This window comes from Macaca thibetana, chromosome 1 (assembly GCF_024542745.1).
Source record: "Macaca thibetana thibetana isolate TM-01 chromosome 1, ASM2454274v1, whole genome shotgun sequence".
Lineage (NCBI taxonomy): Eukaryota > Metazoa > Chordata > Mammalia > Primates > Cercopithecidae > Macaca > Macaca thibetana.
Window position 1 is genome coordinate 20432364 of NC_065578.1, and position 27982 is coordinate 20460345.

The 27982-nt window shown below is 52.0% G+C and overlaps 1 protein-coding gene across 4 annotated transcripts in view; it reads left to right on the forward strand.

The window, feature by feature from the left end:
* The window catches only part of ALPL (alkaline phosphatase, biomineralization associated), a 69449-nt gene that overhangs the window by 30569 nt on the left and 10898 nt on the right, over positions 1–27982 (forward strand). For 2 of the 4 annotated variants that reach the window (XM_050791446.1, XM_050791452.1), the window contains exons 2-6: positions 14313–14477; positions 20561–20680; positions 21026–21141; positions 23043–23217; positions 23977–24152. In XM_050791446.1, the coding sequence (XP_050647403.1) occupies positions 14417–14477; positions 20561–20680; positions 21026–21141; positions 23043–23217; positions 23977–24152 (648 nt within the window). In that variant the 5' untranslated portion in view covers positions 14313–14416. Of the gene's footprint in view, positions 1–11997; positions 12012–14312; positions 14478–20560; positions 20681–21025; positions 21142–23042; positions 23218–23976; positions 24153–27982 lie in introns of those variants that run through there. The other 2 variants (XM_050791459.1, XM_050791468.1) reach the window with 2 other exon arrangements.

Here is a 27982-nt window from a genome sequence, read left to right on the forward strand (position 1 = left end):
TCCCTGCCCCTGATGTGCTGTGTGATACTGGGGAGGTTGTGTACCCTCTCTGTGCCTTCCTTTTCTTTTCTTTGAGATGGAGTCTCGCTCTGTCGCCCAGGCTGGAGTGCAGTGGCCGGATGTCAGCTCACTGCAAGCTCCGCCTCCTGGGTTCACGCCATTCTCCTGCCTCAGCCTCCCAAGTAGCTGGGACTACAGGTGCCCGCCACCACACCTGGCTGATTTTTTTGTATATTTTTAGTAGAGACGGGGTTTCACCGTGTTAGGTAGGATGGTCTTAATCTCCTGACCTTGTGATCTGCCTTCCAAAGTGCTGGGATTACAGGAGTGAGCCACCGCGCCTGGCCTGTGCCTTCCTTTTCTTGTTTGTGAGAGCAAGGATGGGACGGCCATGTCTCCTAGTACCAGGGAGGCTCCCCCTGCAGAGTGCTGAGGGAAGTGCTGGAGGAGGTGGTTGGCGAACACCTCAGATGCACAGAGCATGCGCCACCCTCCCCCACCGCTTTCTGTACTTGGCATCTAGGCTTGGCGCGGAGCGAGGTGGCCTGGGGCAGAACATGTCCTTTCCGTAGCATGGCAGAAGGCTGTGTACCTGCAAAGCAGCCATGCCCCACCCCCCACCCCTGCCTGGGCACTGCAGGCCCCAGGCATGGTGTCTGTGGGCCCCACTATCCCCTCCCCTGTGATCTCCCTCCCGTGCCTGCCTGCTGCTGTCTCCTGCCACCAGTCCTCTGGCTTCAGTCCTTTGCCCACAGAGTTGGTTTCGGGCATCATGACTGTCCTGGAGCCTCAGGGACCCCCCGGGAAGCTTTGGCTCCAGAACCCAGACCCTCGGGGTTTCTGATTCCGGCTCTGCTCTGTGGCCTTGAGTAAGTGACAGGTCAGAGCCTCATCCTCCTCGCCTGTAAAATGGGGCTGGCGATGGGGCACGTAGTGAGATGAGGCAGGCAGAGGGCCTGCTCTCGACCAGGCCGTGCTTGGGGAGCAGAGCCCTTTGTGGTGGCAGCCATCCAGGAGAACAGGTCTCTGGGAAATCCCAGAGCACATGGCGGCTTGACCGAGTGGGCAGGGAAGGGTCCATCCGTTCGCAGTTCCAGCCCCTCATCTGCCCCACTTGCCTATCTCTGCCCCGCAGTCCATCCACCCCATTTGCTCCCCCTCCCCATAACCATAGCTCCTGACTGATATTCACTCAGCACCTACCACATCCCAGCCTCCGTTTTACGCCCTTATGTGTATGAAGGCATCCTTACAACAATGCAGTGGCTTCTATTAGATGTGGAGGGGTGAGGTCACCTGCCCTGAGCTGCCCAACTGGTGAGGGGCAGAGGCAGGATCGGAACCCAGGCAGCCTGGCTCCAGCATCCATCTTCACTGTTGCTGAGCTGTCTCTTCAGCCACCCACCCTCTGACCCCATCATCCTTCCACCTAGTGACGTTCCCTGGCCACCTGTGCTGGCCTCTGCCAGCCACGGGGCTGCTGCCATCAGCAGAGCAGGATTCCAGCTCCCTAGGAGCTCATCATGGCAAGAGGGTGACAACCCACGATGCTCTAAGGCTCTGATCAATGCCACCAAGGGCTTCACGGCACTGGGCTCTGGGAGCTTGGGGAGGAGCCGAAACTGCTGTCTGGGCTGGAGTGGGGTAGGGAGAGGGCAGGGGGAGGGATTCATTGGTTGGACAGCATGGAACATTCTAGGCTGGGAAGCACGGTGTGCAGAGGTGTTGAGGCTGGGAGCGCTCAGCGGACAGCTGGCTTCTCATCAGAGCTGTAAAGATGCAGTGGCTTGGCATCAGGCCTCTGGGGCGCTTCCGCGTCTGTTTCCTGCCAGGATGGGGTGCTGTCAGCGGCTAGAAGTCTGAGCCTTGCTATATCCCCAGCACTGGCCCACTGCCCTCTAGGGAAGTCCTTCCTTGGATCTGACCTGCAGCCCACTCTGAAACCACCACACATTCCTGCCCAAGCACTTCATCCAGCTCTTCATGACAGCCATAAATAACTTTCTCCAGTAATAAATACAGTCCTAGCCAGCAAGGCTTGCCAGAGATGCTGGGCTTGGTGGAGAGAGGAATTCCATGTCCCGTCCCTATGACTCTGCAGCTGAAATGTTACTGGGTTGGTCTTCAGCAGGGCTCCCTCCCTAGGCAGCTATGCAGGTGCCCCCCAGCCCCTGCCTCATTCCCCATGCCCACCAGGGACACAAGGGCGACTCAGCACTCCTCTCTAGCCACAGCTCCTTGGAAGAGCCCAGAAGGCCCAGCTGACAGGCTAGGGGATGCTGGCTCCAGGCTGACTCAGTTCCCTGTGAGTGTCTCTGGTGGGGAGCAGCTGGGAGATGCAGGGTCTGCTTGTAGTGGTTCCTCTCACAGGGCAAGGCTTTCCTCCTCTTTGGGCCTCAGTCTTCCCATTTGGACAATGGGATGATCTCTAAGACAAAGTTTCCCAAATGAATCTGCTCAGAAAATGACTTGTTAAAAATATAGCTTCCAGCCAGGCACAGTGGCTCACGCCTGTAATCCCAGCACTTTGGGAGGCCGAGGTGGGCAGATCACATGAGGCCAGGAGTTCAAGATCAGCCTGGTCAACATGGTGAAACCCTGTCTCTACTAAAAACAAAAATTAGCCAGGGATGGTGGTGGGCGCCTGCAATCCCAGCTACTAGGGAGGCTAAGGCATGAGAATCGCTTGAACTTGGGAGGCGGAGGTTGCAGTGAGCTGAGATCGCGCCACTGCACTCCAGCTTGGGTGACAGAGCAAGATTCCATCCTCCCCACCTCCCCCCCAGAAAAATACAGCTTCCAGCTGGGCACAGTGGCTTATGCCTGTAATCCAAGCATTTTGGGAGGCTGAGGCAGGAAGATCACTTGAACCCAGGAGTTCAAGACTGGCCTGGGCAACATAGTGAGACCCCACCTCTATTTTAAAAATGTAGGTATTAACCAAATGTGGTAATGTATGCCTGTAGTTCCAGCTACTTGGGAGGCCGAGGTGGGAGGATCACTTGAGGCTGTAGTGAACTGTGATGGTGCTACTGCACTGCAACCTGGGCAACAGGGTAAGACCCTGTCTCAAAACAAAAAATAAAAAATAGCTTCCCAGGCCCTGACCGGGGAGATTCTGACTTAGTAGGTCTGGGGTAGGAGAAGTAGGAATTTATTTAGGGGGTTGTTGTCTCTCTAATCTCTCTTTTTAAACTTGAATATAGTCACATCCCTCCACTAAGCCCTTTTTTCCCCAACACTTCCTTTATTGAAATCTCATCAGCTCCTCCCCAGAAACCTCGCGATATAGACAGAGTAGGGACAATTAGCCCCTCGATAACTTGTCACAAAAGTACAGACGTTTAACTACCTCTCAGGTCATGATAAAAAGCATTTCTGGCTGGGCAGAAATACTGTAGTCCCAGCTACTCGGGAGCCTGAGGCATGAGAAGCGCTCGAACCTGGGAGGTGGAGGTTGTTGTGAGCCGAGATCGCGCCATTGCACTGCAGCCTTGGCGTCGAGCGAAACTCCATCTGAAAAAAAAAAAAGAACATTTCCATTGCCCCAGGAAGTTCCTTCATGCACTGCCTAGTCAATCCTCCTCCCAAGATAACCACTTGGGAATAAGGCTTTTTCCATAAGCACCTCAAGTGATTTTTGTAGTCCGGGGCATTTGGGAAATCACAAAAGACCTTCCCAGCCCAGACAGTCTGGGACAGTCTGGGGCTGCGTGCTCTAGACCGGGGGCTCCCTAAGGGCAAATACTTGACCCTGTGAGTCCTGCCTGGTACAAGCTGGGGCATAGCAGGTGATGCTCCCTGGGGGCACATCAGTTTATTAGGCTGCATGGTGGAGCCTTGGAGGGTGTCCTTGGAGCAGGCCTGGGGGCTGGATGGGGAAGGCCCCCGGCTGAGCTGATGTGGAGAGAGCTTGGCACAGAGATGTGCCTGGGTAGGTCCCATATGGAGGCCTGTGTAGGGCCTGGCCCAGTGCGTGCCATCGATGTGACCCTGGGCCATCTTCACCACGGTCAACTGGTCCTCCATTTTCTTACCTGTAGAGGGGGACAGCTCTGTCTCACTCTCAGGGTTGTTAATGAGGACACAGCAGGTCAGGTGTGCCACAGTCAGCACCTGGTGCACCGTAGCTCTTGAATGGGAAACTAATGTTAGACGCCGAAGGAAACAGCTTCGGAGGCGCAGGGACTGACCCGGCCTCACACACCTGGGAAGGGTGGAGCCTGGGCTTGGATCAGATTTGCTGGCTGTGTGAAGGTTGACCCAGTGACTTCACTGCTAGGCCTTGGTTTCAAAATGTGGTGACTGAGAGTGGTGCTAAGGCCCTAAGTTTGGGTCACGCTCTCACCAAAGTGAGAACCTGACCAAAAAGGGGGAATTTTAAAACAAAATTATGAGCTGGCTGTGGTGGCTCACACCTGTAATCCTAGCACTTTGGGAGGCCGAGGCAGGTGGATTGCCTGAGCTCAGGAGTTCAAGAACAGCCTGGGCAACATGGTGAAACCCCACCTCTACTAAAAAATACAGAAAATCAGCTGGGCATGATGGCATGCGCCTATGGTCCCAGCTACTCAGGAGGCTGAGGCACGAGAATTGCTTGAACCTGGAAGGCGGAGGTTGCAGTGAGCCAAGATCATGCCACTGCATGCCAGCCCGAGCAACAAAGCGAAACTGTCTCAAAACAAAAGCAAAATTATGAGAGGCCATTGTTTGGACTAAACGCATACTCTAGGCCCCAACAGACCAGACGGAACCTAAATAGAGTCACTTGTGCTAAATGTGATATCATCAAACTAAAACTTTAAAAAGAACACATAAATGCTAAAACCAGGTTTGGTTTTGTTTTGTCTTCTTGTAAACAGGACATTCCAACATTAAAAAAAAATACCTTCTAACCCTTAAAAAAAAAACCTAAAGTCTTTATTCCCACCTTACAGAACCCACTGTCCTGCTGTTTCCCAGTGGGTTTCAAGACCAAATTAGTACATTTACAATGGTGATAGTGACATCAGTGACTCAAGTTTTGGTCAATGTCTCAAAATTGTTTTGTTTTTTTTTTTTTTCCTTTGAGACAGAGTCTCACTCTGTCGCCCAGGCTGGAGTGCAGCGGCCAGATCTCGGCTCACTGCAAGCTCCACCTTCCGGGTTTACGCCATTCTCCTGCCTCAGCCTCCCGAGTAGCTGGGAATACAGGCACCCGCCACCACACCCGGCTAGTTTTTTGTATTTTTTAGTAGAGATGGGGTTTCACCGTGTTAGCCAGGATGGTCTCTATCTCCTGACCTCGTGATCCACCCGTCTCGGCCTCCCAAAGTGCTGGGATTACAGGCTTGAGCCACCCCGCCTGGTCTACAAAATTTAAAAAATAACTAAAAGAAGGGAATTGTTAAATCAAGTCTAGCCTAATGCTGCTTTCTTACATATTTTAAGTTCAGCCTAACGGTTTCTCTGTACCTTGTAAACTGTAAGTAATAGAGGTGTAAACAGACCATAGCTTACACTTGTGCCAATCACCAAATTTTTTTTTTTTTTTTTTGGACTGAGTCTCACTCTGTCACCCAGGCTGGAGTGCAGTGTTGTAATCTCAGCTCACTGCAACCTCCACCACCTGGGTTCAAGCGATTCTCCTGCCTCTGCCACCCAGGTAGCTAGGATTACAGGTGCCTGCCACCACGCCCGGCTAATTTTTGTATTTTTAGTAGAGACAGAGTTTCACTATGTTGGCCAGGCTGGTCTCGAACTCCTGACCTCAGGTGATCCACCCTCCTCAGCCTCCCAAAGTGCTGGGATTACAGGAGTGAGCCACCGTGCCCAGCCACCAATTACCAAGTTTTAATCAATCAAATGTAGCCATCTGTTCAAACCGTGTTCAGATGAGACAAGTGCTAAGCTGTAACCAATCTGACTGCACCTCACTTCTGTCTTCTGTACCTCACTTTACTTTTCTGTCCATAAATCTTCTACCAAGTGGCTGCGCTGGTGCCTACTCTGGCTCAGGAGGCTGCCTAATTTGCAGATTGTTCATTGCTCAATTAAACTCTTCTTTTTTTTTTTTTTTTTTTTTAAGACGGAGTCTCGCTCTGTCGCCCAGGCTGGAGTGCAGTGGCCGGATCTCAGCTCACTGCAAGCTCCGCCTCCCGGGTTTATGCCATTCTCCTGCCTCAGCCTCCCGAGTAGCTGGGACTACAGGCGCCCGCCACCACGCCCGGCTAGCTTTCTTGTATTTTTTAGTAGAGACCAGGTTTCACCAGGTTAGCCAGAATGGTCTCAATCTCCTGACTTCATGATCCGCCCGTCTCGGCCTCCCAAAGTGCTGGGATTACAGCTTGAGCCACCGTGCCCGGCCAACTCTTTTTTTTTTAAATTAAATTAAATTAAATTAAATTTTATTTTTTATTTATTTATTTATTTATTTTTTTAAATTTGATTGAGGCAGAGTCTCGTTCTGTTGCCAGACTGGAGTGCAGTGGCACGATCTCAGCTCACTGCAACCTCCGACTCTCTAGTTCAAGCGATTCTCCTGCCTCAGCCTCCTGAGTAGCTGGAATTATAGGCACACATCACCATGCCCAGCTAATTTTTGTATTTTCAGTAGACACGGGGTTTCACCATGTTGGCCAGGATGGTCTCAATCTCCTGACCTCGTGATCCACACACCTCAGCCTCCCAAAGTGCTGGGATTGCAGGCAACTCTGTTAAATTTAAATCAGCTGAAGTTTTTCTTTTATCAATAGGGCTAATAATCCCCACCCTGCCAGTATCACTAGGATGTTGTGAGAATCTGATGCAATTTGAGTTACGGGAATGTTGAGAAAGAAAAGGGCGTAATGGAGTAACGAGATTCGTTTTCCTGTTACGGTGAGGTCAGTGGCCTTTCTGGGGTCAAGAAGAGGGGACTTTCCTTGGCACCAAGAGGGTAAAAGTGTCTCCCCCTGACCTTGGGTATTTTGTGCCATGGGATCTGAGGTGTACCAGGAGGCAGGAAGCATGATTGGAAAAGGCCTGGTCTAACGGTGCACAGCGGTGCCTGTGTCACGTGGCTTGACCTCTCTGGGCCGTTTCTGACTCTGTGAGATGGGAATCATAACCACTCCCCTGACTTCATGGGATGTTTTGGGAGAGACTGGATCTGGGTTGGGGGAACAATTTTGGAAGCAGAAAAGACCCCTCCGTGCTGGCAACAGCTCGTCCACCTCCGGCCTGTGTGTGCTGCCTCCTGGGTGACCGCTGGCTTTAGGCCAGCGCCTGGCAGGGCTTGACTAAAGCCTCCCTAGGCTGCTGCTATCTCAGTTCTGAGCTACAGGCCGTGGAGACCAGCAGATTTGGGCTTAAATCCCGGCTCCACCATTGCACCTCTGAGCCTCTGTTTCTCTGCAAATGGGGATACTAGTCTCTAGCCCAGATGGGGCCTGGTACACAGTAGGTGCTCAATAAGAGCAGTTTGTCTTCTTCTGAACATGGGTGCATCCCTCTGGCTGGGGTAAGCACCAACGCAGATTTCTGGGTTCATAGATGGGCTGGAGCAGCTGCTGCTGTTAAGGGGAAACCTCTGCTACTAGCCAAGGGGTTCCCTTCCTTCTGTGTTTTTACCCCACAGGGCACCTGGCACAATGTCTAGCACATAGTAGGTGCTTTGTCTACACTGGCTGGGCAGTTACCTCCAAGCTGTCAGAAACTATGTCCTGTTCCCGACTGTTTCCCTAGAACCTAGCACAGAGCTACCCAGCAGGAGCTCCGTAGGTATTTGCGAGTGAGGAATGAATGAACAAAGTTGAATGAACAAGCGTCGGGTCCTCCCCTGGGGCTCAAATGGGAGAGGGGAGCTTCGTAGCCTGCTCCCCCTCCCACCCCAGCACCCCATTTCATCCCGCCTGACTAATCCACAAAGATTAACTTAGGGATAAAGCAGGTCACGGCCACTGACCCAGGGCTTTGGAGCTAGTGTGACCGACTGTGCGCGGGGCGTAGTGGCCGCTCCCAGGGGCCCTCTTTGCCTCAAGATGGCCCTCCTGTCCCCCATCCTGGATGTGGTCCTCACGGTGGCCCTCAGCCTCCTCCTTCTGGGGCTGGTCTTGGGCCTCCTTTGTTTCTTCACTTGCCGCCTGGCCAGGCCGCTCAGGTAGGGGAACTCACCTGGCCTGACTCCCCCCGCTGCCAAATACCCTGCCCTAAGCTCGTTTGGCTTCCCTTATTCTTGTGGGATGGAGCCAGCGGGGCACTCGTCTCTCTTACTCTTCATGATAGGGAAACTGAGGCCTGGAGAGGTTGAGCCCTGGAGTCAGCCTGGGCTTGAATGGAGTATGGTCGAAGACTAGCCAGACCCTCTGCTCGGTTTCCTAAACTACAAAACGGGGGCTGTTCATCCTTATTGTGAGATCAGGGATGTAAACAGCTTGGGGCTGAGTGCGACATGAGGGCCGAAGAAATGGTAGTGACACGTTTGTCCCGTTCTTCTATCATTTGCCCCAGATCTTCTGAGATGCAGCCCAGGGCTGGCTTTTTGCCCCGCTCCAGGATGCTCCCGGGCCCTCTGCCCAGATTGCTGAATCAGTCCTCAGAGCCAAGGCCGGCCTGGCCCCTCAGCCCCCTCCACTGCACTGCCAAGTAGCTGCTCTTCTGGAGCCACAGCCTAGCTGGGGCTTCTATAATCAGGCTACAGAGGAGCCGGGAGCCTGGCAGAGAAGGGAGGGAGGGGGTGGCGATGGGGCTGACACACACCCGGAGGCCCCATTTTAAGCTGGCAGGACATTGGCAGAGGGTGGTGGGCAGCCGGGGCCCCTGCAGCCCCAAACTGGGCCCCTCCACTTCCAGGGCTGCCAGAGAGCAGCCAGGAGCCTCTGCAAGGGGGAGGGGTCTGAGGGGTGGGGCCAGCAGGGAGGCTCTGGGTTCTGAAGGCTTTCCCAGGTCCCCACCCCCTCCTTGTCCTGAGCAGAGGCTATGGGAGAAGGCACCTGCCTCCAGGCCAAGCCTATCTCAGTGTGTGTCCCTGGGGCCAAAATTCAGAGCATCCCAGCCTGAACTGGTGGCACTTACGAAACTGCTGCCATGTGCAAGCGCTCGGGATGCAGAGATGGGTAAGATGATGGTCTTTATGCTCATAGAGCTTCAGGCTAGCAGGGAGGAGAGACAAACCAATAACTGAAAGAATAATCGTGTGGGGCTGGATGAGCCTTTCAGAGTTCCCGGGTCACTCTACACTTTTATTTTTCTTTATTCACTCACCTGTTTTGGACCCTAGGTGCAGAGAGAGTGGGATGCAGTATCTCTCTTAGCATATGACATACCCAAATGAGCTCTCAGTTCTTGTTTCATTTATTCGTTTTTTCCTTTGTCCCCGCTCCCTGCTTCCTCACTGCCATTCCCACAGCTCCCTGAAGTCCCTATGCTAATGTACGTAATATGGCCTTGGATTTTTAAGTGTCCTTGTACGTTACACAGTGTTCTGTCCGTGGGAGTGGTTTGTACTTACATATACTGCGTTTGATTCTTTACATTCATCACTCGGTCCTCTGCCTTTAGACTCCACCATGCTGCTGTTTTGACATCTAGTTTTAATACCACGGCCGCACAGACATGGCCTCCACCACTCGTTACTAATTTATTTCGCTAGTTGTGGACAACGAGGCTGCCCCAGCTCCTCACCATCATAAGCCAGTGTTAAAAGGAGTTTGCCAAAGCTTTCTCCAGTGAGTAGGATGGTTTCTGCAGGTTTTTGGCATAAAGCCTTTATCAGATTAAAGAAATTCTTTTCAATACCCCTCTCCCTTGATGAGCGCATCAAATTTCATCAGGGTGTTAACCGCCACCTCTGTGCCTGTGATTCCCAAATTTTTACCTCTAACCCAGACTTCTTTCTCAAATGCCAGACTCAAATATTCAGCTGCCTCTTTAGTGTCTCCACTTCCAAAAGACATCTCCAACTCAACATGTCCAAAAACAAGTTCCTGATTGTCACCACAAAATCTACTCCACCTCACACCTCAGAAGACCACCCCAAATGCTGAAAGGCTGAATGCTTTTTTCTTTTTCTTTTTCTTTTCTTTTTTTTTTTTTTTTTTTGAGATGGAGTCTTGCTCTGTCACCCAGGCTGGATTGCAGTGGTGTGATCTCGATCTCAGCTCACTGCAAACTCCACCTCCCGGGTTCAAGCGATTCTCCTGCCTCAGCCTCTCAAGTAACTGGGATAACAGGTGCACACCACCATGCCCGGCTAATTTTTGTATTTTTAGTAGAGAGAGTTTCACCATGTTGGCCAGACTGGTCTCAAACGCCTGACCTTAAGTGATCCACCCGCCTCAGCCTCTCAAAGTGCTGGGAGTACAGGTGTGAGCCATCGCGCTTGACTCAGTAGTATTTTTATGTACTAGTAATGAACAATTTCAGAAACATTGCCATTTACAATAGTTCCCCAAAAAGCGAAATTTATAGGTATAAATCTGGATTCAGAGTCCAGAGTGCTAACCATTACATGATGGAACCTATAGGTATAAACCTAACAAAACATATCCAAGATCTACAGGCTAAAGACTACAGAGTGCTGATAGAACTGAAGAACTCTGACTGAAGGAGTGGGCTACTCCACGTGCTAGAGACGTAAACCCTCCCACATTGGTCTGTGGATTTAATACCATACCTATCAAAAACACAGTGGTGGAGGACAGATCAGGGATCGCCAGGTTTAGGGATGGGCGGATTGTGTAACTATAAAGAACGCAAGGGAGATTTTTGGGGTGGCAGAGCTGTTCTGGGTCCTGATGGTGATGGTGGTGGTTACATGAATCTATCCATGTGTCAAACATCAGAACCCTCATTTTACACTTGGGAGCAACAGAAATCCCTCCCTCTGGAGGAGGTGACTGATGGTAACCTGATTGCTAATTCCAGAATCAGGAACCCTGTGGTCAGGTTTCTGCTCTGCAACTTCCTGTCGGTAACCTTGGGCAGGTCACTTGTCCTTCCAGAGCCTTGGTTTTCTCATCTGTAAAAGGAGATGATAGGTCCTTTTCTGTCCACTGCATAGTTTATTAGTGAAACATCATGGTGACATTCTTTATAAACTATGGAGTGCAGTACATAGGCTTGCTTTCATTTTGTCGGTGTCCTTTATAGATTGTTCATATAAGCTCCCAAAGAGTAGTATTTATTTTATTGAAATAAAACACACGTAGAGAAAAATGTGTGCATTATACATTGACAGCTGAACCCACCGTGTAACCAGCACCCACCCACCCAGATCAATCATAAACAGAACCACACCAGCACCCCAGCAGCCCCTTCCCGTTTCCATACCCTCCACGTGGAGCCTCCATTCCGTTTCCCAACACCCTGGGTTAGTTTTTATACTTTCTATCATCGGAATCACACTGTAAGTGCTCTTGGTTTTAGCTTCCTTTGCTCAAACTTAACCTTGTGGGATTCATTCATGTTGTGAGGAGCTGGGGGTCATCCATTCTCCTTGCTGTCTGTGGTGGTTTCTGTGTTGTGAACACACACAATGTATCATCCAGCCTGCCGTAGATGGAGGCCGTTTTGAAGCCATTATGAACAGGGCTGATGTGCACATTCTGCTGGAGAGAAACGGGTCCCAGGGCGCAGGTCGGATAATCAGCTTTGGTAGTCCTGCCGGTTTTCCCATGCGCTGTGCCGGTCTACACTCCAACGGCGGGCGGACCTTCCGGTATTTACGGACCTTCACGAACTCTTGGACTTTCCTGCACACACAGAGGAGAGAATTTTGGATGGCTCTTCCCTCCCCCCCACCTCCTTCCTTAGGGCATTGACGTTCAACTGATGTAAATATTTACTGTGCCAGGCACTAGGAGTGCAGAGACAAACAAGACAAAGTCCTCACTCTTAGAAGCTCCCGGTGAGGCGGCTGAGATGGCCCAGGAAAGAATTAAATTACCGTCGAAAAGGGAGGTATTACCTTCGAAACGCGATGTTTGAGGTGGCATGAAGCTCAGTGGTGTTATATTGGAATGAGTGACCATCCTGGAGGCTTCCTGAAGGAGGTGACTTCGTTTTTAAGTGATTTTAAATAATAGTTTAATGTATTAGTATTTTGTATTCAGTTAATAACAGTTTTCTGATTTTAGGATTTGCTATAGAAATGTTGGGAAACCATAAAGTAGAACAAAACAAAAAAAAATGCAGAAATCATCTGAAATTCCAAATTCTACCACTCCCTCACAGTTAAGTGCTGTTAGATGTTAGGTGTGGGGTATTTCCTTTTAATTTCCACTCTGCACCGCCACCCCCAGCCCCTACCCCAGAGCCCTCACTTCTGGCACTGGAGCGCAGCTTGCATGTTTTTAAGGCTGAATCAAGAGCCCTTCTTCTGGTGGTAGTGGTTTCTTTTTCTCTCTTTCTCTCTTTCTCTCTCCTCCTCTCCTGCTCTCCCTTCCTTCCTTCCTTCCTTCCTTCCTTCCTTCCTTCCTTCCTTCCTTCCTTCCTTCCTTCCTTCCTTCCTTCCTTCCCTCCTTTTCTCTCTCTCTCTTTTTCTTTTACTGTATTTTTAAATTAAAAAGAAAATCTTGAACGGGCATGGCATCTCACACCTGTAATCCCAGCACTTTGGGAGGTTGAGGCGGGCAGATCACCTGAGGTTGGGAGTTCGAGACCAGCCTGACCAACATGGAGAAAATCCCATCTCTACTAAAAATACAAAATTGGCCAGGCATGGTGGCGCAAGCCTGTAGTCCCAGCTACTCGGGAGGCTGAGGCAGGAGAATTGCTTGAACCCCGGAGGCGGAGGTTGCGGTGAGCCGAGGTTGCGCTGTTGCACTCCAGCCTGGGCAGCAAGAGCAAAAACCCATCTCAAAAAAAAAACAAAAGAAAAAGAAAAAATCTTTTTCCTTTGAGCTGGAGCTGCAAAGAGAAGAATTTTTAAAAAGAAAATCTATAAAAATTAAAATACAAAAATTTTTCTTAGACACAGGGTCTCGCCGTGTTGCTCAGGCTGGTCTCCAACTCCTGGCCTCAAGTGAACTTCCTCCAACCTCAGCTTCCCAAGTAGCTGGGATTACAGGCATGTACCACCATGCCTGGCTTTTTTTCTTAAACAACTTTTTAAAAATGTTTTATTTTGTTTTTACTTAACATATAATTGTACTAGAGTAGTGTCTTATCTGTCACAACACTTTTCTAACGGTAGAGTGTGTGTTACTGCCGTTTCCCACAACAAATGGTGTTATATCTTGGTCTTGGTTGAAGCAATAACATTTCTCAGTGAAACTCTTGCCATTTAAAATTCTTCGTCTCGTAACTCATGCGCAACAGGGTTAGTACATTTCTCAGCTGCCAGTGAGGTTGTTCGTTGTGATTTAACAGGATGACCACAGTGTAAAAACATTCTTATGCCATTAATACACGCTTGTTTTAGGCTACTTGGAAAATTCAAAAACCTAAAAAAAAAGAGGAAATAATCATTTATAGTCCTACCACCCAGAGAAAACCACAGTTAATGTTTTGGTGTATTTCCTTCCAGTTTTTTATTTTCCACCTAAACTCTTCAATTACAATCCAACTTTTTTTTAAAAAAAAACATGTTTTAAAAAAAGTATAAAGATAATACTGTATCTCAGCACAAAAGAAAATTTTGGAAATGCAGAAAAGACAATGGAAAAGAAAAATCAGTTGTCTGTGATGTCACCACCCAGAAATAGCCACGCTTCCAGCCAGTCTTTTCACATATGTGACTCCTACCATTTTTATATCTCTTACCATAAACGACAAGCTCTAGAAGAGAATGTAGCAAATGCAGGGGTCCTGAAAGAAGGGGTGCACGCTTTGTTTTGTCCCTGATGTTCCTGGGGCACAGGTAATTAAAAGGCTGAAGACCGAGTGCTCTAGAACAGGGCTTCTCAAGGTGTGGTCCGCAAAGCAGCAGCCTCTCCTGGGAGCTTATTGGAAATACAATCGGAGCCTCGCGGGTGGGCCGGGAATCTGTTGTAACAAGCCTTTGGGGGAATTCAGATGCTTGCTCTCTTTACAGTTTGAGAAACACTGCACCAGAAGACTGGACTCTGGGAGGTTGGGGGCTTCAGATGAATTGAAAGTGGAAATTCATTTAGGAAATGGGACGGAACCGCTTTGCAGCATGGAACTCGTTGATACCGACACAACTGTTTGCGTGGTTCAGCTTCCTGAGACAGGGACCACCTGGGTTTGGCATCCCAATGTCTAGCCCCATGCCTGGTCTGTAATAGGTGCTCACCGAATACTTGATGAATGAATCAAGGAATGACTGAGTGAAAAAGGGATCTCTAGAGCCGTGCCCCACATGCCTCTTTTTCTCTTTTTTTAATTTATAGGATTGGAACATCAGTTAACATCTGACCACTGCCAGCCCACCCCCTCCCACCCGCGTCGATCGCATCTCTGGGCTCCAGGGATAAAGCAGGTCTTGGGGTGCACCATGATTTCACCATTCTTAGTACTGGCCATTGGCACCTGCCTTACCAACTCCTTAGTGCCAGGTATGCTTGGGGACACAGGTGGAGGGATGGGGTAGGGTGAGGGCAGTGTCTATGTTCAAGGTCCCAGAACCATGCAAAATATTTAAGAGCTGAAAACAGTGTTCAGAGCAGGAAACCTCAACCCTGCTACTTGCATGTGTTAATCGGATAGGTCACTCTTTTCCCATATATATATATTTTATTCTTTCTTTCCTTCTTACTCTTCCTTCCTTCCTTCCTTCCTTCCTTCCTTCCTTCCTTCCTTCCTCCCTCCCTCCCTCCCTCTCTCCCTCCCTTCCTCTCTTTCTCTCTCTTGCATCCCTGTGAAGATACCACCAAACAGGCTTTGTGTGAGCAACAAGGCTGTTTATTTCACCTGGGTGCAGGCGGGCTGAGTCCGAAAAGAGAGTCAGCGAAGGGAGATAGGGGTGGGGCCGTTTTATAGAATTTGGGTAGGTAAAGGAAAATTACAGTCATGGGGGTTGTTCTCTGGCGGGCAAGAGTGGGGGGGTCACAGGGTGCTCAGTGGGGGAGCTTTTTGAGCCAGGATGAGCCAGGAGAAGGAATTTCACAAGGTAATGTCATCAGTTAAGGCGAGGACCCGCCATTTTCACTTCTTTTGTGGTGGAATGTCATCAGTTAAGGCAGGAACGGGCCATTTAAATTTCACTTCTTTTGTGATTCTTCAGTTACTTCAGGCCATCTGGATGTATACGTGCAGGTCACAGGGGATATGATGGCTTAGCTGGGGCTCAGAGGCCTGATGCTTTCTTTCTGCGACAGAGACAGAGTCTCACACTCTGTCACCCAGGACGGAGTGCAGTGACATGATCTCAGGTCACTGCAGCCTTTGCCCCCCAGGTTCAAGTGATCCTCCTGCCTCAGCCTCCTGAGTAGCTGGGATTACAGACGTGCACCACAACACCTGGATAATTTTTGTATTTTTATTAGAGATGGGGTTTCATCATGTTGGCCAGGCTGATCTCGAACTCCTGACCTCAAGTGATCCGCCCGCCTTGGCCTCCCAAAGTGCTGGGATTACAGGTGTGAGCCACTGTGCCCAGCCTTTTCCCTTTTATATTATACTATTCTTTGATTGGGGTTTCTGTTCTCTCTTTTATCTTTGATAATTTGAAATATAATGAATCCTATGGACTCTTCCGAGTCTTGGTCCGCTGCGTCTCCTGTCGGTTTTGTCTGCTCATTCTCCCTCACGGGATCGCACATTTTCTTGTCATTTGTAGTTCTCACTAGTGAACTCATCTTCAACAGTTTTTTGTTTTTCTGTTGGAGACTCACGCGGAAGTGTTTCCACAGCGTGGCATGGTGTTTTCAGGACATGAGGGGTTCAACTAATTCTAGGCCAGTTTTTATGTTAATTTCTTGGTTTGCAATTCTTACACTATAAATTCAGATCCCCACTTAGACCTGGCTCAGATTTGGACTTGAATTCACATTTCTTACGAATGACTGTCTTTCTCTGTCCCTTCCATAGCTCCAAGGCAAAATGTGTACCTTAAAACAGCTTCGGCAGGCCTGGTGTGGTGGCTCATGCCTGTAATCCCAGGGCTTTGGGAGGCTGAGGTGGGAGGATCGCTTGAGTCCAGGAGTTTGAGGACAGCCTGGGCAACATAGTGAGACCTCCATCTCTAAAAACAAACAAACAAACAGCTGAGCACAGTGCTGCATGCTTGTAGTCCTAGCTACTTGGGAGGCTGAGGTGGGAGGATCACTTGAGCCCAGGATTTCAAGATTATGGTGAGCTATAATCAAATTACTCCAGCCTGGGTGACAGAGTGAGACTTTGTCTCTTAAAAAGAAACCAGCTTCTGGCCAGGCATGGTGGCTCACGCCTGTAATCCCAGCACTTTGGGAGGCTGAGGTAGGTGGATCACTTGAAGTCAGGAGTTTGAGACCAGCCTATCCAACATGGCAAAAACCCATCTCTACTAAAAATACAAAAATTAGCCGGGCGTGATGGCACATTCCTGTAATCCCAGCTACTTGGGAGGCTGAGGCATGAGAATCACTTGAACCCAGGAGTCAGAGGTTGTAGTGAGCCGAGATTGCACCACTGCACTTCAGCCTGGGCAACAGAGCAAGACTCCGTGTCAAAAAAGAAAAGAAACCAGCTTCAGCCTGAATCTGTACCTGGCCTGCTGTCCCAGGCGTTCCTCTCAGTATCATCTCCTGTGGGCCCCTCTGGTTTTAGATTCCTTCATCAGTGCTGCCTCCTGAGGATTTTCCTTTCCCCTTTTCTTCCTTTTTCAAGCTATGTGCTATTTTTTTCCCCCAGCATTTCTGTATCTGGAGCTGCAGGAGAGCCTTCCTCGGCTCAGTCCATTATGTGGCTAGAAGTCCCCACTTGCCTTCCCTGCACCCCAGTGTTTCCATCTCTCCAGTGGGGATAAGAGTTCCTCCCGCTTAGTGCCATCACAGGAATCACATGGGATAGTCACAGTGTCTGGCAAGGAGTGGATGCTCAGTGAGTGTTGGTCTCTTCTCTTAGGACGGCTATATTTCAGCAGATGAGGAGATGGGGTGCAATGGGGCACCAAGCCTGAGCCGATGGGCTCTCAGGCCATTGCCTCTGAGACCCCGTGATGCCAGCTGCATCCCTGGGGGACCAAGGTCACTCTGGCACGGGGTCCCTGCCTTCTCAGCACTTAACAGCCCACCTGGGTGAAAGATGAACTAATGGATGAAAAGGGAAAAGGTGAAAAAGTGACAACATGAAAACTCTTCACGGCTGGGTGCGGTGGCTCACGCCTGTAATCCCAGCACTTTGGGAGGCCAAGGTGGGCGGATCACGAGGTCAGGAGATCGAGACCATCCTGGCTAACACTGTGAAACCCTGTCTCTATTAAAAAAAAAAATACAAAAAATTAGCGGGGCATGGTGGCGGGCGCCTGTAGTCCCAGCTACTTGGGAGGCGGAGGCAGGAGAATGGTGTGAACCTGGGAGGCGGAGCTTGCAGTGAGCCGAGATTACGCCACTGCACTCCAGCCTGGGCGACAGAGCGAGACTCTATCTCAAAAAAAAAAAAAAATCTTTAAACGTTCAGCCATTCAACTTTTTGTATCTGCTGTCGCCAGGCTGGAATGCAATGGCACAATCATGGCTTACTGTAGCCTCAAACTCCTGGCCTCAAGCAATCCTCCGACCATGGCCTCCAAAAGTGCTGGGATTACAGGCCTGAGCCACTACTCCAGCCTTCTTTTTTTTCTTCAGTTAGGTATAACTTACAGAAAAAGACACTGATCTTAAATACATAGCATGAAAAATTTCTGACATATATTTATACCTGTGTCACCACCACGCAGATCAAGACAGAACATTTCTGGTCATGGGGCATCTGTGGGCTTCCCTATGCCAACCCCCTCCCAAAGCCAGAGGAGATGCCCAGGCTTACACTGGTCACCAGAGACTCACTTTGCCTGTTTTGAGCTTCACAGAAATGGAATCATACAGTATGTACCGATCAGTGCCCTTTCCCCGGCATTCTATCATGAGCATTTGCACATATCATTTAGTAGTTTCCAGAAACAATGGCCTCTTGGAATCCAGTTGTCCAGAGCCATCGTTGCTTAAACCAAACTCCAAACCCTTCTCAGGGATAGGCCCTGGGTGGCTCTGGTGAAAAAGACAAGGACTCCTCATGGGACTCCAATCTAGAGAGAACAAGCCCTCGACCGAGCAGGGGACCTGGTGGCAGAGCCTGGGCTGAACAAGAGCAACAGGTGTGGGGCAGGCTGAAGTCAGCCCAGCCCCGGGACTCCAAGCTGTTAAGGCAGGGACAGGTTGTCGGCGGTCAGGGTGGGTGAAAGGTCTTCACCACCCAATGGCAGCCAACTGGCCAAAGAGGCTCCATGACCAACAGCACCGTGGGGGGTTTTGAGGAAGGCAGGAGGGAGGTTGGAACCAGCCTGGGCCTGGAGGACCTCCGAGCAAAATCCTTGGCCCCAGCCTTGCCCAGACTTTATCTCATGTCATCCTAGAACTACTCGTGGATAGCTACGGGTCTCCCATTTCCTGGGGCGGAAACTCTTGTCCAAAGGCACCCTGTCGGGCAGAAGGGCCAAGGTGCTCCCTATTCCCAGTGGGGACTGCTTGGGGATGTCTGAAATTGATGCCCTCAGCAGACACTTCCAGAAGAGAGAGGGTGGACCTGGGGCTGTCAGGGTGAGGGCAGTGGGCTGAGGGATTGGAGTGGTGGCGACGTAAGGGGAGGCCTCTTGGGGAGGGGTGTGGGGTGTGCTTGGATCCAAGGCTAGAGGTGCACTGCAGCATCGTGCCCGTTTCTCGCCTGTGCTGTCATAGGCTGGGGCAGAGCCACGGCAACGCGTGAGTTTCCAGTTCTCCCACTGGGGCCCTGATCTCAGGCTCTCCATTTCCTAATGTGGAGGAGACACTGGTGCCCACCCACCAAGGCAGTTGGGAGGAATAAGAGAAGCTGTGTGGGGGGCCCCTGGCATCTCGCCCGGAGCCGGTACGTGTGTGAGGAAGGAGGGCTGTTCTTCACCCACCCCACCCCAAGAGCCAGGCACATGTCGGAGCTGGGCCAAAAGGTAAGAATTGTGTCCCCAGCCCACAGACATGCTACACGGCCTTGGACAAGACCCTCCCACTCCTCCTGATCTCGCTTCCCATTCTGTGCAGTGGGAGGCCTCAAAAGAGGAAGCCGCTAGGGAGCCTCCTCTCTAGGCTTCTGAGCAGATCTGATAGGGCCCCGGGACAGAGAGGGGCCCCGCAGACTCTGGGAGGGACTCTAGCTCTCATAGCCAGGATCCTGGTCCAGCCCTGGAGATGGGATAATGGGGGTGGGAGGCAATTTTTGAGCCTCTCCTATGGGTCAGGTGTGTCACTTGCCTTATTCAGCCCAGTCCTTAGAGTGACTCTGAGGGGATGGTGCCAGCAATGTCATTTGACAGGGGAAGAGACTGAGGCTCAGGGAGGTGACACAGCTAGTACTTGGAGCAGCTGGGGGTTTTCTTGTTGTTTGTTTTTGAGACGGAGTCTCTCTCTCTTGCCCAGGCTGGAGTGCAGTGGCGTGATCTCGGCTCACTGCAACCTCCGCCTCCCGGGTTCAAGCAATTCTCCTGCCTCAGCCTCCTAAGTAGCTGGGACTACAGGTGCACACCGCCACATCTGGCTAATTTTTCGTATTTCAGTAGAGATGGGGTTTCACCATGTTGCCCAAGCTGGTCTTGAACTCCTGAGCTTAGGCGATCCGCCTGCCTTGGCCTTCCAAAGTGCTGGGATCACAGGCGTGAGCCACCATGCCTGGCAGCTGGGGTTTTAGTTGAGGTCTGTCTGGCACTAAAGCTGTGGATTCGTTGCTGGACACACACACGTGAGAAAGAGGGAGAGAGAAAGAAGTGTTCTTAGTTCTTATTTTATCTCAAAACCATAAAGCCCCATCCAGAAGTCATTATCAGCCAAGAGGGATGGAGGCAGGTGATGAGAGATGCAGAATGTCATCCTTGATAACTAATCTAGAACTAACAAGAGTGAGATCACCTGGCTCCTTTGAATTTGACACATTAAGCAAAAGGCAAGCTTCGCTTTCCAGCACTGCTATTAACTCTGCCACCAAGTCAGGTTCCTGCTGAGCCTACTTTAATGAATAAGCTAAGCAGAGTTTATAATTGATGGCTGGCTACATCAGGGGACCCCTGCTGCTGGAAGGAGTTTATTGAATAGGTTAAACATTACTCTCTTAATTGTGCTAGCACAATTCATTTGCTGCCTTAGCAGCTCATCTCCCTACTGGGTAGAAGGAATGAGCATGGGCTTTGGAGCGAAGCCCAGCCCTGCCAGTGTCTGTCTGTGCTGCGTGGCCTTGGGCAAGTCGCTCGTTGTCTCTGACCCTTGGTTTCTTCATTCTGAGATGTGAGCAGAAGACCCCAGGGTCCACGGGCTTTTCTGGAGGATCTGGATGGCACATATTTATAAACCACAGGTGTGTTGTCTAGGGGGACAACTATTGCACCCTCCTCCAAGTTCAGGCATTCCAGCCTGAGCAATCAGAAGTGAGGGGATCTGTATGTCTGGAGATGGGAGGCTGTCCTCACCCTGCCAAGTAACTGTCTCTCTCTGTTTAGAGAAAGAGAAAGACCCCAAGTACTGGCGAGACCAAGCGCAAGAGACACTGAAATATGCCCTGGAGCTTCAGAAGCTCAACACCAACGTGGCTAAGAATGTCATCATGTTCCTGGGAGATGGTGAGGCCCGGGGGCCTGTGGGGGCAGGGGGTGGGGAGACAGGACACCTAGCTAGGAGCCCAGGGAGCCAGGCTGAGTTGAAGGGGGCTGCGTTGAAGGGGCTAGGGCTCTGGAGGAAGGGTGTTTAAAAGGATGAGGGGCCAGACTGTGGATTCAAGAGGACTGCTCTGCCAGCTAGCCCCCTGAGGATCTGGGAGGTAAGGTGAGAGGGGCTACTCCCTGACATTTACAGAGCCAACTGCCCGAGCCTGCCTTGGTACCAAACTAGAGAACTTCTGGGTACCCAAGTAGGCTGATTGGAGAGGCAGGAGCACGAGAGACTGAGGCCCCCACTCCCCACCGCAGGGATGGGCGTCTCCACAGTGACGGCCACCCGCATCCTCAAGGGTCAGCTCCACCACAACCCTGGGGAGGAGACCAGGCTGGAGATGGACAAGTTCCCCTTCGTGGCCCTCTCCAAGGTGAGCCCCATCCCCAAGCCCAGTTCAGGTCTGTATAACCAGCATCCAGGTTGAGCATCCGAACATGACAGCAGCCAGAGGTCCCCTGACCCCCCTCCATGCCCAAGCTCACTCCCCACCTGCAGCAGCCACCCTCCTGACTTCTGACACCATAGCATCACTGTGCCTGTGTGTGTGTGTGTGTGTTTAGAGAGAGGGTCTTGCTCTGTTGCCTGGGCTGCAGTGCAGTGGTGCAGTCATAGTTCACTGCAGTCTTCAACTCCTGGGCTCCAGCCATCCTCCCACGTCAGCCTCCTGAGTAGCTGGGACTACAGGTGTGCACCACCACACCTGGATAATGTTTTAATTTTTTTGTAGAGATGGGGATCTCTAATTCTTGGGCTCAAGCGATCCTCCAACCTTGGCCTCCCAGTCTTGGGATTACAGGCGTGAGCCACCATACCTGGCCTGTATATGCTTTTTACTTTTTTTTTTTTTTTTTTTTGAGACAGAGTCTTACTCTGTCTTCCAGGCTGGAGTACAGTAGCATGACCTCAGCTCACTGCAACCTCCGCCTCCTGAGTTCAAGTGATTCTTCTGCCTCAGCCTCCCGAGTAGCTGGGATTACAGGCACGCACTACCATGCCCAGCTAATTTTTGTATTTTTAGTCGAGACGGGGTTTCAACCTGTTGGCAAGGCTGGTCTCGAACTCCTGACCCCAGGTGATCCGCCCACGTGGGCCTCCCAAAGTGCTAGGATTACAGGCATGAGCCACCGTGCCTGGCCTGTATACGCTTTTGCATGAAGTTCTAGGTCATTCATTCTTTTCTGAGGTGGTTCGTGAAGTTAATTAAGCTATAGGCATACCTCAGCTATACTTTGGGTTTGGTTCCAGACCACTGTAATAAAGCAAATATTGTAATGAAGCAAGTCACACATTTTCTGGTTTCCCAGTGCATATAAAAGTTATGTTTGCACCCTACAGTAGTCTTTTAAGTGTAGGACAGCATTATGTCTAAAAAAACATATATACCTTAATTTTAAAATATGCTATTGCTAAAAAACACTAATGAAGTGAGCCATGTTGTTGGAAAAAATAATGTTGATGGACTTGCTTGACACAGGGTTGCCACAGATCTTCAATTTGTAGCAAACACAGTGTCTGTGGAGTACACCAAAGTGAGGTATGCCTGTACTGACCTAGGTTGTTCAAGGCAGTGTGCACTGCCGGGTAGCTATTGTTATTGGTGGTGGTGATAGTGGCATTATGTAATAACCTCCACACCCTGGGTCAGGCCCCAGGCTCACTTCTGGGGGAGTAGCGGGGACTGTGGTGCCTTCTGTGCCTTCAGGGCGCTCTCAGGCTGGTGGGGAAGGGAGACAGGCAAATAGTTTCGGGGTCTCTGCTAAACATCTGGATGTAGGGCAACCCTGTGAGGGTGGCCATAGGGCAGGTGGCAGAGAAATCAGAGCTGGTCTTGGCCCCACCCTTCCCTTCCCCAGTCCCCCTCCCCTCACTTTCACTATCCTATCCCTAGGACCCCTACTCCTTCAAGAAGGCCCCTCCCTCTCCCTTCTCCAGGACTCCCCTGCTCCCCAACCCCTCACTGGCTCCTGCAGCCCCAGGCCCAGAGAGAGGCCACTGCTGACCCCACCTGAGCCCCACTCCTCCGCCGGACACTTCTCCGTACTTTGGAGAGCCGGGGTCCCGCCCCAGTGCTGCCAGGGTGCAGGGAATGACGGCAGGAAGCAGGCAGATAGGTAGTCCTGTGGCTCTTAGGGGCTTCAGTGGGCCTGATCAAGGCTATGGGGTCCTCTCTGGTTCTTCACGCCCCAGTCCCCATGGTGTGAGTGGAGGCGGGGGGGGTGGCTGTAGGGGCGAAGTCCTGGCCATCTCCTGACCCTCCTCTCCCACCTGCAGACGTACAACACCAATGCCCAGGTCCCTGACAGTGCCGGCACCGCCACCGCCTACCTGTGTGGGGTGAAGGCCAACGAGGGCACCGTGGGGGTAAGCGCAGCCACCGAGCGTTCCCGGTGCAACACCACCCAGGGGAATGAGGTCACCTCCATCCTGCGCTGGGCCAAGGACGCTGGTGAGTGCGGGGAGCAGCGGGGAGCAGGGTGAGCTTCATGGCCTGTCCAGGCCTCAGTCGTTCCGACTCTGTCACGGGAAGGGGCTAGAGAAGGCTTCTCTGCGGGGCTCCCAGCTATGATGTCTGGGAGTCTGTAATATCCATGGGGTTCCTTCCATGACGGGGGAGGCTGGGGGCTTCAGGCTTCACTCAGTGCTGGGTTCTGCTCCCAGTTCATTTCCCTGAGTTGATTCTTCATTTGACTGTAAAACGGGTGGGAACATAAAACCCTCATAGGTTTGGTGTGAGGAGGGAGAAGTCAGCTCAGGGCTAGCCTGTGGGGTGCAGTCCATAGCCACGCCCCTTCCCTCCTCAGAATTGGGAGGCCCAGCCCGTGCCCCCAGGAGCTTTAGTCAGGGGCCAAGGCCAAAACAGGTGACAAGGCCAACACGCAGGTGACAGAGCCACAGTCCACTTGAGATCCCTCAGGGGTCCTGTGGGCGCCTTGATGAAGGGGAGGACTCCAGCCCGGGTGCTCACATCTCAAGGGCCTTCGGGATGAGGGGAGAGGGTCCCAGAGGCAGTGTTCCAGCTGCTCAGCTACTTAGCAGCCACTGCCAGACACCTACTGCTGTGGGTGGGGAGACTGAGACCAGGCAATCCTCCGAACTGAAGGGGGGCCTGTCTTTAGCGGGGAGGGGGAGGGGGAGGGGGAGGGAGGAGGCAGCTGGGACACCCTGATCTGTGGATAAAGCCAAACCTGCCCCTCCTGCACCCCAGGGAAATCTGTGGGCATTGTAACCACCACGAGAGTGAACCATGCCACCCCCAGCGCCGCCTATGCCCACTCAGCTGACCGGGACTGGTACTCAGACAACGAGATGCCCCCTGAGGCCTTGAGCCAGGGCTGCAAGGACATCGCCTACCAGCTCGTGCATAACATCAGGGACATTGACGTGAGTGCTCGGGGGCAGCGGGGCAAGGATGGGGCAAGGTGGGGCCTCTGGTGGGCAGGAGGCCTCAGGCCCAGGCTGGCCCAGAGAAAGCAGCCTGGCCTGGCTCCCCACACACCTGGGAGGCTCCCAGCCCATTAGGGGATTTGCGGTTGGGCAGGCAGGCACTGTGGGATTTCTCTGCGGTGGGGCTGCGGGGTGAACCCTCATGTGACCGCCACCACACCCCAAGAACCAGGCACCCAGGGATGATTCCATAAATTGGAACCTGGTGCTGTGCCCACCTCTGCCCCCCACTACACAGGGAGGTGGTGGTGGCCAAGTGGCGTCTCCCTGCCCTGCGCATTCACATGGGCACAGATGGGCACATTTCTGTACATTCAACCACCAGCATGCCCAGCGAAGAGCTGGTGTGTACAGTGGTTGGTTAGTGCCAGCTCTCTTGTTTAAAATTCGAGTTCCAGACCTCACCCTGCGTTTTGCTAGCTCTGTGACCTTGGGTCAGTTACTTAACCTCTCTGAGGCTTCCCTTTCACAACTCCTTTGTAAACTGTGCCTGCCTCATAAGCTTATGCCAAAAACTGATTAAGATAATCCCTGTGGAGCTCAGCACAAGACCTGAGGCCTAGCGAGTGCCCAGAAGGTGGTGGCACTTATGCAGGAGCCACATGGCCTTACCCTGAAACACACTTCAACAAACTGAGCTGACTCATGAGGCAGAAGTCATCCATGTGACGCTTGCTCTCTGTTCTTTTCTTTTTTTTTTGTTGAGACAGAGTCTCCCTCTGTCGCCCAGGCTGGAGTGCAGTGGCGCGATCTCGGCTCACTGCAAGCTCCGCCTCCTGGGTTCACGCCATTCTCCTGCCTCAGCCTCTTGAGTAGCTGGGACTACAGGCGCGCACCACCACGCCCGGCTAATTTTTTGTATTTTCAGTAGAGATGGGGTTTCACCGTGTTAGGTAGGATGGTCTCGATCTCTTGACCTTGTGATCCGCCCGCCTCGGCCTCCCGAAGTGCTGGGATTACAGGCGTGAGCCACCGCGCCCGGCCTACTCTCTGTTCTTCAGTGAGAACGCCCGGCTCGTTCCTTTTCAGGCTTTTATTGCCTACTGTGGGGGACTGCTGAGGCAATCTGGGGACTTCTGCCCCTTGAGCCTGGAATGGGGATTCGGTGAGGGGCAGAGAAAGCCCCCCCACCCAGCTATGCCTCACCTCTTTCTCTCCACCACCAGACAAACTCACCTGCCTTCAGCCCTCCATACACTGCCCCCACAAATTTCTGGGGGCCACTTGGCCCCTCTACAGTAGAGACCCATGTCTGCCCTTTTCCCAGCATGGTGGATGAAGTATCCCTTTTCAGGACACACAGTGCTGTTGGCCCCTTTCAGTGAGCAGACATCTGAGGCCAAGCCACTCATCCTGGCTTGCCTTCACCCGACACATGGCCTGGGGTGAGTCCCTTCCCCTCCCTGTGCCTCGGTTTCCCCACCTGTGCAGCAGGAACTGAGAGCCACACTTGCCTGCTCCCAGGGCCGTGGGAGGCCGTGATGAGGTCATGGATGTGAGAACATTTGTTGTACAGGCACAGGGTATAATTACATGGGGACTGCTCCTCAGAGGGGTTTGTCAGGGACAGCCTGAGCAGGGGACAGGAACTTGAAGGAAATTGGAGGGGAGGGAAGATGTTTCAGGTGAGGGGGTAGGAGATGAGGAGGGGGGTCACGTCAGGGGGCACAAGCCAGGGAGTGAATGGGGAGGGAGGACCTGTGTGAGGACCCCTTTCTTTCCTCCTCTTCCTTTCTCTCCCAGCCCCACCTGCGTCTCCATCACCAACACCCCCCAAAAGCCTCCCAGTCCCCAGACTGTACATGAAACAAAAATCCTGGTGTCCACCCTGAAAATAAATACTGTTGCTTAAAAAGAAAGAAAGAAAGAAAGACACAAACCCAAACCCCAAAGCCAAACAGCAAGTCTGTTATTTGGAAGTTTAATGAGCCCGTGTGAAGTCGCTGCCGGGCTGGAAACGATGAGGCTCCCTGCAGGAAGATTGGGGGCTTCGTTTCCACTCTGAAGACGCCAAGAGGTCAGGTTCTGTGGGAACAGCTGGGGGGGTGGGGCAAGGGACCCGTGACCTGGGGTCCCCTTCTCCTTCCCCTCCCAGCCCGCCCTGCTCCCTGAGCTCCTGGCTGCAGCGGAGAGCAAGGACTCTGCCTCTCTGAACCACCTGTCTCCCCACTGGCAGTAGAAATGCCTTCCGGTGGCAGCCACCCACTGGGTCCTGGGGACTTCCCTGGGTGACTGCCTTTCCTCCTATGATGGTTCTGTGGATAGATGTTAGTGGTATTTTATTTATCATTATTTTTCTTTTGAGATGGAGTCTCACTCTGTTTCTAAGGCTGGAGTGCAGTGGTGCGATCTTGGCTCACTGCAACCTCCGCCTGCCGGGTTCAAGCGATTCTCCTGCCTCAGCCTCATGAGTAGCTGGGATTATAGGCGCACATCACCACACCCGGCCAGTTTTTTTTGTATTTTTAGTAGAGACGGGGTTTCGCCATGTTGGCCAGGCTGGTCTCAAACTCTGGACCTCAGGTGATCCACCCGTTTTGGCCTGCCAAAGTGCTGGGATTATAGGCGTGAACCATCGCGCCCGGCCTATTTTATTTTATTTTTGAGACAGGGTCTCGCTCTGTTGCCCAGACTGGAGTGCAGTGGCGTGATCACGGCTCACTTCAGTCTCAGCCTTCTGGGCTCAAGTGCTCCTCCTGGCTCAGTCCCTTGAATAGCTGGGAGCACCAGTCTGTACCACCATGCCCGGCTAATTTTTGAAACAAATTTTATTTGTATAGACAGGGTCTTGCCATGTTGTCCAGACTGGTCTCAAACTCCTGCCTTCAAGTGATCCTCCTGCCTCAGCCTCCCAAAGTGCTGAGATTACAGGCATGAGCCACCACGCCCAGCCAGTCGCATTTTATGGATAGGAAAACTGGGCTCAGAGAGTTTAGGTGGCAGGCCCTTGATCAGTAGGTGATAGAGTCAGGGTTCAAACCTAAATCTGACTTCAAAGCTCATGGCCATGACCATGGCCTGGATCCAGGCTGGTCCTGGGGCACCTTTCCCACCTCTCCTGCCATTCTGTACTCCTGGCCCTCTATGCATTCTGCAAAACCTAGGTTCTAAGGTGGGAGACAGAGTGGAGGATAGAGCAGGGGACCTATGAGGTGCAGGCCTGGAATGGTGGATCTGGGCCCAGTGTCAGCCAGGCTCTGCACTCCCAAGGTGTCAGCCAGGGGCAGTGGCCCGGGCTGGCGCCCGCGGTGACAAGAGAACACTAGTGTGGTGGTCACCGCAGGCGGCTGCTGTTATGCTCTTGGCCCTATTTTAAAAATAGTCAGGACTTCAAACATGGACTCCCAAGGAAAACAAACAGTCCCGCGTTCGTCTGCCCGCACACACCAGCCGGTGGGTAAAATTAGCCTGGTGGTGACTACACAGCCATGAGGCCCGGCCCCGCTGTTTGCCCAGGCTGCGGTGGGCTGGCTCCCAGCTGTGGGCTGCCCCGAAGACCTCCCTGGCTGGAGCCTCTCCCTGCACGCATTCAGCCTCTCACCGTGGGAGACGAGGCTCCGGGAGTCCCTGCCCTCTGCTACATGAATACAGCAGGGCCCTAGTGCCATAGCTGGAAAAGCCCTGGGTTTCAATCCTGAATCTGCCACTTCCTGGCTGTGTGGCCTTCAGGGGGAAAAACCCATTTCTGTGCCCATTTTTGAAGTTGGAAAACAGGTGACCAGGGTTTGTTGCAGCCTCGGTATGAAGTTGAGTCAGAATGTATCTTA